This window comes from Polypterus senegalus, chromosome 13 (genome assembly GCF_016835505.1).
Source record: "Polypterus senegalus isolate Bchr_013 chromosome 13, ASM1683550v1, whole genome shotgun sequence".
Classification (NCBI taxonomy): Eukaryota; Metazoa; Chordata; class Cladistia; order Polypteriformes; family Polypteridae; genus Polypterus; species Polypterus senegalus.
This window is the reverse complement of record NC_053166.1, coordinates 20,307,909-20,320,510: the sequence shown is the minus strand read 5'-3', so window position 1 is coordinate 20,320,510 and position 12,602 is coordinate 20,307,909. Positions and strand designations below refer to the sequence as shown.

Below are 12,602 nucleotides of genomic sequence, written 5' to 3'. Positions count from 1 at the left end.
GGTTATTTCCGAAAACGAACGAGACTCCTGTCTGCTAAATAGTTACACGACCCAACAGCGGTCGGCATCCAAATTCTTAGAGGGACAAGTGACTTTCAGTGAGATTGAGCATTAACAGATCTGTAATGCACTTGTATGTCCAGTACTGCACGCGCGCTACACTGAATGGATCAACGTGTGTCTACCCAGCGTGGGTAAGCCGTTGAACCCCATTCGTGATGGAGACCGTGGCTTCCAATTGTTCCCCACGAACGAAATTCCCAGTACGTGCGGGTCATACGCTCGCACTGATTACGTCCCTGCCCTTTGTAAAGCCCCCCCATGGTCGGTTGACTTGGTGGATTATATATAAAAAAAAAGCAGCCAGAACCGCAAAGAACAATGAAAAATCAACGTGGAAACCGACTGAGGCGGTGTTTGGAAAATTAACAATCAACGTGACTCACAGGTGCGTGTGGACTGTACACAGACAAAAGCGACTCAGGTAGGGAGTTGGGGGCGGGCACATAAGTGGGCAGTGCGTACTCAACGAGCGCCGTTTAACCGCCGTCCTTTGCTTTGGAAGGAGAAAGCGCGACTGCGCTCCTCCGGTTTTCAGTCACGGACAATTGTATGTTGGTTCGTAGCGTGCATTGTTGCAATGTTACTTTTCTTGGTGGTTTATTAAATTACGGATTTTTCAAATGTTTATTTTTTCCTCTGTGCTTAAAAATCATTTAGAAAGCGGCCTGATTATGCGACGTATGTTACGCCGCGGGTTGGCTAGTATTCCTTAAAAGTACCATTCCTAACTCTAAAGTCATCTTTGTCACAATGGCTCAGTGATTAGTGCCACTGTCTCAGACATCCAGAGTCCAGCGTTTGAATCCTAGGTTTGGAGACTACCTTTGTGGAGTCTCCTTACTACCCCTACCACCCCTACTCCTAGATACCTCACTCTTGAACATTCTCTCCAACCTCAATTTCAATGTTTTCTTACTGTTTTCTTACTCTTAACTCTATGACCTATATAAGATTCTTATCTCCTGAGTGATTCCACAAAGAATTACAAGTCTGTAAGAGAAATACACTGTATGTGATGTTTAGCATATTGTTAAATAATCATGTAGAATAGCACAATAACGGTTAATCTACATCAGGGATTCTAAACTTTTCTCATGATTCGATCTTGCCTCAAAGCCCATGATGAGCATGAGAGTTCTCCCCCTTGGATCGTCAGTGTGGGAATCTGCGCCAGAAGTTAAAGTGGACTGAGGTTGATTACTTAAACATCTTGTCGTGACTTGTCGCAAACCATATGTGACCCTTTCCTATTTAATACAATCAACAACAACTCACAAAATTACGCAACCCAGAAGCGGCAATCCGATAATTTAATGCTCTAAAACTGCTTGCCTGTTTTTCTTTGCATTGATTCCTGTCTTCTTCTCAAGTCTTCCATGTCCAGCTTAATGTCAATATTTTTTAATTGAACCCCGAGATAGTAAAAGCTGGAATTGTTTTTGTAAGAATAAAATAAGAGAGGAGGCTCTCTTCCTTTAAAATGGATCACGTTTTGCTATAAATATACCTGCATGTAATGAACTCTTTAAAGTAGCCTCTGATCAATGCATTGTGATGGACTATTCTCTTCTAGAGAGATCAATAAAAAGCTTATTGATCAGACATCAAAAACATAGTGTGGAGTTTAATTTCTTCCAGAAAATTCTTATTGTGTCTGCATGGATTTTCCCCTACACATCCCAAAAATGTGCAGGTTAGGCTGAATAGCAGTCTCCCAGAGTCAGAGGAATAAAACGTATATCTCTGGGCAACAAGTGAATTTGGCTTAAAAGTGGGTGGGAACTCAGTTTGAAACCAATCAAATGGTTCATGAAGGCGGAGCTCAGCAGTAGGAGCGGGGATTAAAACATGTAAAAAGTAACAGTGCTCTTTGTAACCTGACAGACAGCAAGCCTGTGGTCATGATAGATAAAAATTCTGTGGCCGAAGAGTCTCCCAAAAAGAACCCTCTTAAACATACACTTACTGGCCGCTTTATTAGGTACACCTAGTACCCGGTTGGACCGCCTTTTGCTTTAAGAACTGCTGTAATTCTTCACGGCATAGATTCAATCAGATGCTGGAAACGTTCCTCAGGGATTTTGGTCCATATTGACTTGATAGCATCATGTAGTTGCTGCAGATTTGTCGGCTGCATGTCCATGATGCAAATCTCCTTTTTCACCACTTCCAAAGGTGATCTATTGGATCGGAAACTGGTCTCTGTGGAGGCTATTTGGGTCCAGTGAACACATTGTCATGTTCAAGAAACCAGTTTGAGTTGATTTGAGCTTTGTGACATGGTGTGTTATCCTGCTGAAAGTAGCCATCAGAAGATGGATACACTGCTTTATAAAGAATGGTCATGGTCAGCAACAGTACTCAAGTAGTCTGTGGCTCTTGAACAATGCTCAGTTGGTACTAAGGGGCCCAAAGTGTGCCAAAAATACCCCCCACACCATTACTCCACCACCAGCAGCATGAACAGTTGATACAAGGCAGGATGGATCCATGCTATCATGTTGTTGACACCAAATTCTGACTCCACCATTTGAATACCGCAGCAGAAATTGAGATTCACCAGAACAGGCAACATTTTCTCAGTCTTCTATGGTCCAATTTTGGTAAACCTGTGTGAATTGTAGCCTCAGTTGCCTGCTTAGGTGACACCCGGTGTGGTCTCATGCTGCTATAGCTCGCCTGCTTCAAGGTTCAATGTGTTGTGTGTTCAAAGATGCTCTTCTGCATACCTCTGATGTAACAAGAGGTAATTTGAGTTACCGTTGCCTTACTACCAACTAAAACCAGTCTCTCCATTATCCTCTAACCTCTGGCATCAACAAGACATTCTCACTCAGAGAACTGCGGCTCCCCTATTTCAGACCATTCTCTCTAAACCCTAGAGATGGTTGTGCATCAAACTCCCAGTAGATCAGCAGTTTCTGAAATACTCACACCAGCCCGTCTGACACCAACAACTATGCCACGTTCAAAGTCACATCAGTCTCCTTTCTTCCCCAATTTGATGTTCAGTTTTAACTTCATTAGGTCATCTTGCATTGAGTTGCTGCCATTTGATTGGCTGATTGGATATTTTGTGTTAACGAGCAGTTGACCAGGTGTACCTAATAAAATGGCCGTTAAATGTTTAACTGTGTGTTGCGAGTGCAGAGAACAATTCACATATGGTAAAAATAAACATAGCCTTTTACAAAGGAAAAACCTTTCTCTATAACCAGGTTGTACCTTGGCATTCATCCTTGGCATAGTGATAAAAATGGACTGGCGCCAGCTGAATGTAGTGTTTGTCATTCTCTGCTACAACTCTACTGCTGCAGTTAAGGAGAGGTTACAAGAAATATCAGCTATGTACATCTGTAAAATAATGAAATGGAAAATACGCATTTGAACTAAATGGAGTGTCCAGGTGGTGTTCCTGCCTTGCGTCCAGTGATTACTGGTATAGGCTGCCCCTCAACCCTGCCCAGGCTAAGAAACAATATTTATTTCTTTAGCACATTTTTATACAAAGGACTTAGTCCAAAGTGATTTAATAACACGCAAAGAAAATTAAAATTAAATTTAGATAATAATAATGAATAAATAGTATACACAACTGTGGTGGGTTGGCACCCTGCCCAGGTTTGGTTCCTGCCTTGTGCCCTGTGTTGGCTGGGATTGGCTCCAGCAGACCCCCGTGACCCTGTATTCGGATTCAGCGGGTTAGAAAATGGATGGATGGATAGTATACACAAGATAAATAAATAACGCACCCTTACACAAGAAAGATATATAATTAAGAGAAGCAGAGTCCTTAACTCTTTGAGGGGTGAATTATTTTTCCAAAAAACTCAAGTTTTCTGTAAAGCACACAAAGCAACGGTTTCACACATAATTCAACACAAAACGTCTGTTGCTCTGTGCTGTGGCTGTTGTTGCCGCATGTTTGGCATCATAGCAGGACGGCAGCGGTACTGGTCTCAGTGTGACACAATATGGTTTGTACCTCTTGTCATCATAAGTGGTGGTTTTCCGATTAGATGATGCCAGCACCTCACTTTCGTTTTCGATATCCATCTCCAGATCACTTGCATCAAACTCGGAGTCCGACAGGTAAGAGTCATAGTCGATGAAATTACGTAAAACGTCCATGGAGTATTTTGCTTTGGACTCTCACCAGATGTCGATGCCATTTTCGAGGTAGTTTGCTCTTCACTACTCACGCACACATAGGGCATCGAGATTAAATCAGCCAAGCTATGTAACCCTCCTTCTAGCAAAGCAAAACTAAAATTTAAGGGCAAATTTTGTCACAGTTTACAGCTGTTTAGCGTCCTCTACCCCTGAGTTTTGACAAAAGTCGACCTCAGCCCTGAAAGAGTTAAATATAGAATTGTTTTTTAAAGTTCCTAAATGACAGTCCGATGATAACTAGAGAGGCCAGGTAGGACAGAATTTAAAAAAAAAAAAGCTGCAGGGGTTCCAGGCCAAAAGACCATTCAGCCCCCAGCAGGCACTCTGTCTAACATAAATATCCTCAAGTAGCTCTTTATTGGTTCTTTTTAGGCTTTGTCACAGAGGATTCAATGCAATGGGTCTTGTGACAAGTTGGGGTATCTGCTTTCATTTAGTCACCACAGGTGACTGCACAAGACTTTGATCAGGTGGTGGTGGCATAGCCTGTGGGATCGCCAATACAAGAAGCAGAATGAGATTTCATTGTAAAGTGGCTGGGCTGACACTCTGTGATAAGGTGAGAAGCTCAGCAATTGAGGAGAGCCTCAGAGTAAAGTCTCTGCTCCTCCATACCAAAAACGGGTGGCTGAGGTTTGAGCATGTCGTAAGAATGCCCCACAGGGTGGCTCTGCCCAAACTTGCTCCAGTCATGTCCCACTGGGTGGCACCTTGCAGCAGACTCAGGGCACACTGGAGCGGTTCTATGTCTTTGTTGGTTTGGGAAGGTCTGGGAATTCCCCAGGAAGAGATGGAATGTAGCTTGGGACAAAGAGTTCTGGGCTGACCACCATAGAATGCCACCATGGAAGAACTGAAAAAAAAAGAGATGGACTAAACCAGGGACATTGTTAGCTTTAGTACTTATTAGGGGCTTAGCCCACCCTCTCTGTTAACGCTATTTGGAGGGGGGACTTTTCAGAGTTCATCATCAGAATAAAAGGAAAGCCCCCTTGAAGTTTTGCACGAGCCGTTCATACAAATTAGGTATTGTAAGAGCAGGTAATTGGGTCTTGTTAGTCTAAAATCCAGGGCAGGACTATGGGCATCACATGATGGGGTGGCGAGAGTGTCTTAGAAGATCAGGGGCTGGATACCTGAGATCAGGGACTAAAGCCCCAGAAGCAAAACAAACAATGTCTCTGGACTGAACAGTTGATCAGCTAAAAGGAGCTTTTTTATTTTTAATATATTTGCAATAACTTCTAGAATCTTGTTTTTTCTTTGTCATTCTGGAGTACTGAGTATTGCTTGATGAGGGAAAAAAATTAATTCAAACAATATTAGCACAAGGCCACAACAGAACAAAATGTGAAAAAAGTGAAGGATTCTGAATACTTTCTGAATCCACTGTAAGCGTTAAGGTAACTACAAGCAATTACAGAACTGCGAGTCTGGATATATTAAGGAGCCTGTGGGCTCAGTCTGCATTCAGTATGGCTGTCTTCAGGACAAATCAAAGTATTCACTGCTGCTGTTTATACCTACCTTGGGATCAGGTGCGGCAATGCCACTCACTGTCGCTCGCTCTCCCTCCAGGTTACATGTTGGGTGCTGCCACTGTGTAGTGCCTGTGGGCACGTGCCAGTAATAGGTGCCTGTGCTGTCACGGATAGTTCTCCATCCAGGTGGTAGATCTGAGTCCGGCTCCAGATTTTGATCATTCCAGATGTTGTCTTGAAAAGAAGAAAATGCACAGTAAAGAACATCTCAGGAGCTCCAGCCTCTTACTCACAATTGTAAGCTTGTAAACTGAGTAAATATTTGAAGCTGACCACAATTATTTCATTATTTGTCTGTTTTGGCTGGGATCCTTGCCCGCCCGGAAAGCCTTGATGTTGGAAGGACCAGGGGAGAGGGCATATCCACAACAGTACCTCCCCCGGGACACGAGAGGCCAGCCTCCCTGGATTGCATCGGGGACACGGGCTTGGAGCTGGAAGGCTCAACCCTGTTGGGGCATGTGGTCACCACCAGGGGGCGCTTGGACAGTCCCGGAGCCTTGGACTGCAGCACTTCCGCCACAACCGGAACTGTTGGCGGAAGAGGATCCGGGAATATGTGGAATACTACAGGGGACCCTTACAACACTTCCGCCACACTCGGGAGTGCTGCCGGAAGAAGATCAGAGCGCACTTCCAGGTGCACTACAAAAGAGGCCGCCTCACTCCATTCAGGGAGCCGGAGTCTGGAGGTGGTGGACAAAGCTTACGTGGAGGAGTGTAGGTGGTAAAGAAAAGAGATAGAAAGAGAAGAAGAAAAAGAAACTGAGCTGTAGTGGTAATTGTGGGTGATTTGTGCACTGTGTGCTGAAAAGAAGAAATTAAAAGGGTGTATTTTGCACTTGTGTCTCTGTAGCTGTGTGTGTAGGGGGCTGATCATTCGCACTGTCTATGTAAAGCACATTGGAAAGTGAAAAATGCATTATCAAAAGGTAATTTATTATTATTATTATTATTATTATTATTATTATTATTATTATTATTGACAAAGTTCTTGGTTTAACAGTCGATTTACATCCTTGTCCTCACTAATGGTCATGAGCTGTGGGCAATTGACCAAAAGAATGGGATCGCTAATACAAGAAGCAGAATGAGATTTCATTGTAAAGTGGCTGGGCTGACACTCTGTGATAAGGTGAGAAGCTCAGCAATTGAGGAGAGCCTCAGAGTAGAGTCTCTGCTCCTCCATACCAAAAACAGGTGGCTGAGGTTTGAGCATGTCGTAAGAATGCCCCACAGGGTGGCTCTGCCCAAACCTGCTCCAGTCATGTCCCACTGGGTGGCACCCTGCAGCAGACCTAGGGTACACTGGAGCGGTTCTATGTCTTTGTTGGTTTGGGAAGGTCTGGGAATTCCCCAGGAAGAGATGGACTGTAGCTTGGGACAGGAAGGTTTGGGCTGACCTGTCTGGCCTGCTGCCATCTCAACTGTCACTATGACAAACAGAGAAGAAAATGAGATTATGATTATTAATAGTATTATTATCCATCCATCCATTATCCAACCCGCTATATCCTATCTACAGGGTCATGGGGGTCTACTGGAGCCAATCCCAGCCAACACAGGACAGAAGGCAGGGAACAAACCCCAGGCAGGACGCCAACCCACCGCAGAATCAGTATACTGCTGCTGGATTATGTGAATTTACCCTTGGGATTAATAAAGTATCTATCTATCTATCTATCTATCTATCTATCTATCTATCTATCTATCTATCTATCTATCTATCTATCTATCTATCTATCTATCTATCAGAAGTATTATTATTATTATTAAACACTATTTAGTAGTAAAAAAAACACAACATTCTCATACCCAATTATTTCTGTCTGTCCAACATTTAAGTCCCTCAGAAGAGAAAACTAAATTATCACAGTGGAATGGCAGGCCATGACACCTACAACATCACCTTTGACATGGTCACTTAAGGGCATCATTCTTGACATGCCAATTCTAAGGCATTTCTTGTGTGTACTATTAAAATGTATTGTGTTTTTCATTCCAACAAATGGTGTATACAATGGACACTATAACCTAATAGTGTATTTTAAACTGAAAAAAAGAATAGGAATATTTAACCCCAAGTATTAACCCCACTGACTGTCCCACAGAGGAAAGTAGCTGATCGTCTGACCATGGGGGTCTCAAACTCAGGTACTCACAAGCCAGTGTACCCTGGTAATATTTGTTAATGGAGTTTATTTGTTTACATGATTCATTCCTGCTCTCATTTTACTACATTAATGAAGTCAGATCACCAAAGTGTTTAATAGACTCAAAAGAGGTTAATACTCCATCTATGATTCCTTTTTAATTCCTAAATTTTATTGTTGTAAAATGTACCTGTGTTAAGTTATTTTGTCATTTTGTCAGCTGCTGTAATTATAGTATTTACAATTAGACTCTCAATAAAAGTTCTAATGCTTGCACCATCTGTTGGAATGAACATCACGAAGTGTTTTATTACTACATGATTTACAAAATACTTTTCAATAGATGGCACATTTGAAACATTAACACTAAAGATGTACCCCAATGTGTAACTGATAGAAATATCTACACACTGATCAAGCCCAACGTGGGCTGATTCTGCAGTTCTACTGTATATTGCAGAGGCATCAGCTAATTTGTAAGGACTAAGAGACATGTAAGTGTCCAAGGATTATCATGATAAGTAAAAGGAAGACTAAGAGATGAAACGCGGGCTTAATTGTAAGTCAGGACAGGCAAAGGATCAGAATGAAGAAAATTAAAATAACCAGGCTACCAGGAATTAAGGGGCCACAACAAGAGCCGAAAGTCAAAGGCCAAAGAAATGTCACAACTGAAATGAAAACCTGACGCTAGTGCCAACTTTGCTCAGAAGCTGTAAGGAGACGTCTGTCTCCAGGATTTTATTTGTGAGAATAAAATAGATAGCCAAGAGATGTAAACATACAGCTAAATGTGATGAGGGACTGAAAGGCCAACTTGCTATAAAACAACTACTCTAAAGCCTTTGTTCGTTTATCTATACTGGGATACTGAAACAAAGAAATGGTGCCGTATTTGTGCCGTCACTACCTGTGACATAAGGAACGCCTTGATCATGATCATGTGACTCATCTCCTGTGTCGTGTTAGCAAACAACAATGAATGAAAACAAAATTAAACTTGTTCAAAACAGTTTAAAATGGTTAGAAATCACTATAAATAGATTCTCTATACTAAACAAATCTTAGAATAATGCAAAATATACATATCACCCTGTGCCATCACTACACAAATTCATTACACTAAAGATCTGGTTAATCTACTGGGGGATGGCTTACACTGTAACTTCCATGACATTTCGATACTTTGGTAATATCAGAGACGTGACAGTCGTGGTGATGTATTGAAAACGTGTCACAAAAACAACTGAAACTAACAAAGTAGAACATTTTCAAAATTAATTTAATTTAGCATTAAACTCCAAAAATGGAATCCAGATTTTTATGAAGCCATCTGTTATTTATTTTTTACATGTTTACTTTCATGAATTTATATAATCTGACTCTCCAGTTAGGGTTTTCCACTCCCAGGATTTAATTGCCGAGAGCACTTTTTTTTTACATTATGCTAGTTGTAAATTTATTTTGCCCGTTCTCACCACCATTTTTGCTTATCACGGGCACCACCCATCATTAGGACACATCCTGCATTTGTTGGAGGCGGGCCTTTAGAGGTCATGACCCTAAGCTTACTATGCGACAGGCAAAAAGGGCGGCAATTAATGAATTTCCCTACCCAAGTTCGCGAATAAAAGAAAATGTTTAACTTTTCGTGTGGCAAATGCATATATATCATTTTTATGAATAAATAACCTTGACCTGAAAAATACCAAACTTATCCTTTAATGCAAATTAATTTTTCAACACTGATGTTTACTTCAGCACACTCACATGTTTAAAGCACATATTTGGACAGAGCTCCCCCTACACAAATACATATGTTGAGGCGTTGAGCGGGATGTAACATGAATAGTGAACACCAAGCAGTAGTTAGCTAGCATGAAGAACATACAGTATCTGACTAATGCAAAGAAACCAGACATGCTTACTTACTGACCTGATACAACTCTCATGTAAAGGAATAGATTTTTTTTTCTTAGATTTGAATTTGGGTCAATAGCACCCTCTAGAGACCACAAATGACACATATAGTGTTTGAAGCCTAACCCTACCCAGTAAAAATCTCACGTAAATAAATAGAGATACACAATACAGTATATACTGTATGGTCAAAACATTTGTAAACACCTGAACTTTGCACTAATATCTATCTATGCAACATATAGTGCATTTTCTATCTATCTATCTATCTATCTATCTATCTATGCAACATATAGTGCATTTTATATCTATCTATCTATCTATCTATGCAACATACAGTGCATTTTCTGTCTATCTATCTATCTATCTATCTATGCAACATATAGTGCATTTTCTATCTATCTATCTATCTATCTATCTATCTATCTATCTATCTATCTATCTATCTATCTATCTGTTATATAGTGCCTTTAATATCTATCTATCTATCTATCTATCTATCTATCTATATTAATAAAAGGCAAAGCCCTCACTGACTCACTCACTCACTGACTCATCACTAATTCTCCAACTTCCCGTGTAGGTAGAAGGCTGAAATTTGGCAGGCTCATTCCTTACAGCTTACTTACAAAAGTTAGGCAGGTTTCATTTCGAAATTCTACTCATAATGGTCATAACTAGAACCTACTTATGTACATACTGTATATACCAGCCATAGCCTGCAGGTCGGTCGCTGTGTGTGGCGGAGTTGCATCTCTCATCGTCACGCCTCACACGTAATTGAGTGCCTGCCCATATAAGGCCGTCCATCAGCGGCAATCCAATAGAAACACTCTACTGCTAAGTATTCACAGGTTTAGGACTATGCTTATGGAAACGAAGATGAGATGGTCAGGGTGGTGTTTGGCACTAACTCAGCGAAACTGTGAGAGAAACTTTTAAGTGCTGGGTCTTAGCTAACATTAAATACAGCCGTGGACATCACACGAGATAGCACAAGCACAGCTGGGAACCTTCGATGCATGTACTCCGTGCGGCTCACATGAACTGACTGTGAACGCAGTACGCAGACAAAAAGTAAGAGCTCCAAAGAGCGCTGAACAAAAAAGCATTACACAATTGAGAAGGCAGCAAAAGAATATGAAGCAAGTGACGCATACCAGCATATTCATAAGTGCAGCTACTGCGGAAACAAAGCACACGGTGGAAAAAGTCAATGTCCAGCTAAATGAAGACAGTGTAAAAAATAACTCGTGCATGCAGTGTGTGATGTCTGAAATAAAGAGGAAGACAAGCTGTTTATTGATGCAGTAAGAAAGGAATTGATAAATAAAACCTGTCATCTTTACAACGGTTGACAAACATGGAAAATAACTTGAACACAACACATCCTCCAAATACGAACCTGATTGAAAGAAATAATGATAATCAAATGATGATGACAGCAACACTCATAACAGTGACAAAACAATTATATTGACAATCAAGTTACGTTAGTTTTAAAATGTTCCCTTTTCTTTTTCATAACTTCTTTAACACATTACTTCTCCGCTGCGAAGCGCGGGTGTTTTGCTAGTCTATCATATAGTGCATTTTCTATCTATCTATCTATCTATCTATGGAGGATTTGTGAGGTATTTTACTAATGTTTGACAAGAAGCCCTGGCTTACATTTCCATAATTTCAATTCATTCCAAAGGTGTTCTGTAGGCTTGAGGTCAGGTCAGGCCACTCAAGTTCATGCTGGAACAGAAAACAACCTTCATCAAACTGTTGCCACCAAAGTTGGAAGTGCACAATTGTCTACAGTGTCTTTGTATGCTGCAGCATTAAAAGGACCCTTTCCTGGAACCAAGGTGCCTAGCTCAAAACCTGCAAAACAATTGCTCCAGACCCTTTTATTCCTCCTCCACCAAACTGTACAGTAGGCACTATGCAGTCCAGAAGGTAGTGTTCTACTGGTATCCACCAAACTCAGATTTGTCCATCAGATTACCAGATAGTGAAGCGTGATTCATTACTCCATAACACACATTTCCACTGCTCCGATGGCAAGTGTGCTTTACACCATTCCAGCCAACTCTTGTAATTGCAGATAGTGATCTTAGGGTTGTGTGCAGCTGGAAACCCATTTCATGAAGCTCATCAAGCACAATTCTTGAAACTGATATTCTTTCCAGTGGCAGTTGGTTACTCTGTTGTAAGTGATGCCACAGAGGATGGGTACTTTCTACATGCTATGTGCTCAGAATTCAATGGTCCTACTCTGTGAGCTTGCATGGTCCACCACTTTGTGGCTCTTTGATGCTTCCACTTATCAACAATAGCAGTTACAGTTTGCCGTGCCACTGTAGCAGAGTAGAAATTTCACATACTGACTTGTGGCAAAGGTGGCATCATATGAATGTGCCTTATTTAAAGTCACTGAGATCTCCAGTATGACCCAATGTTGTCACTGGAGATTGCACGGTGAGCTTGATTTTTGTCATCTGCTGAAACACCTGAACTCAATAATTTGGAGGTGTGTCCACATACTTTTAGCCATAGATTGCATATACAGCTGACAAAGCACTCACTAAGTATTATTACTAAGTAAGTGGACTGTAAACCACAAAGGTTGCTGATTCAGTTTCCATTTTTCACTCTCTGTGGGTTCTGAATGAGTCAGCTAATCTGCAAGTGCTTGCAGTTTTTCGCTACAGAATTCAAAGTGGATAGATAATAAAAGGCCAAACACAGTCAAAGTGCCTCC

At 41.3% G+C, this 12,602-nt stretch overlaps 1 protein-coding gene across 1 annotated transcript in view; it reads right to left on the bottom strand.

Moving 5' to 3' along the window:
* Positions 1 to 12,602, bottom strand: part of apbb3 (amyloid beta (A4) precursor protein-binding, family B, member 3) — a 93,560-nt gene that overhangs the window by 68,831 nt on the left and 12,127 nt on the right. Inside the window, exon 2 of the mRNA XM_039775286.1 lies at positions 5,764 to 5,951. Within this exon, the coding sequence (XP_039631220.1) occupies positions 5,764 to 5,951 (188 nt within the window). The remainder of the gene's footprint in view (positions 1 to 5,763; positions 5,952 to 12,602) is intronic.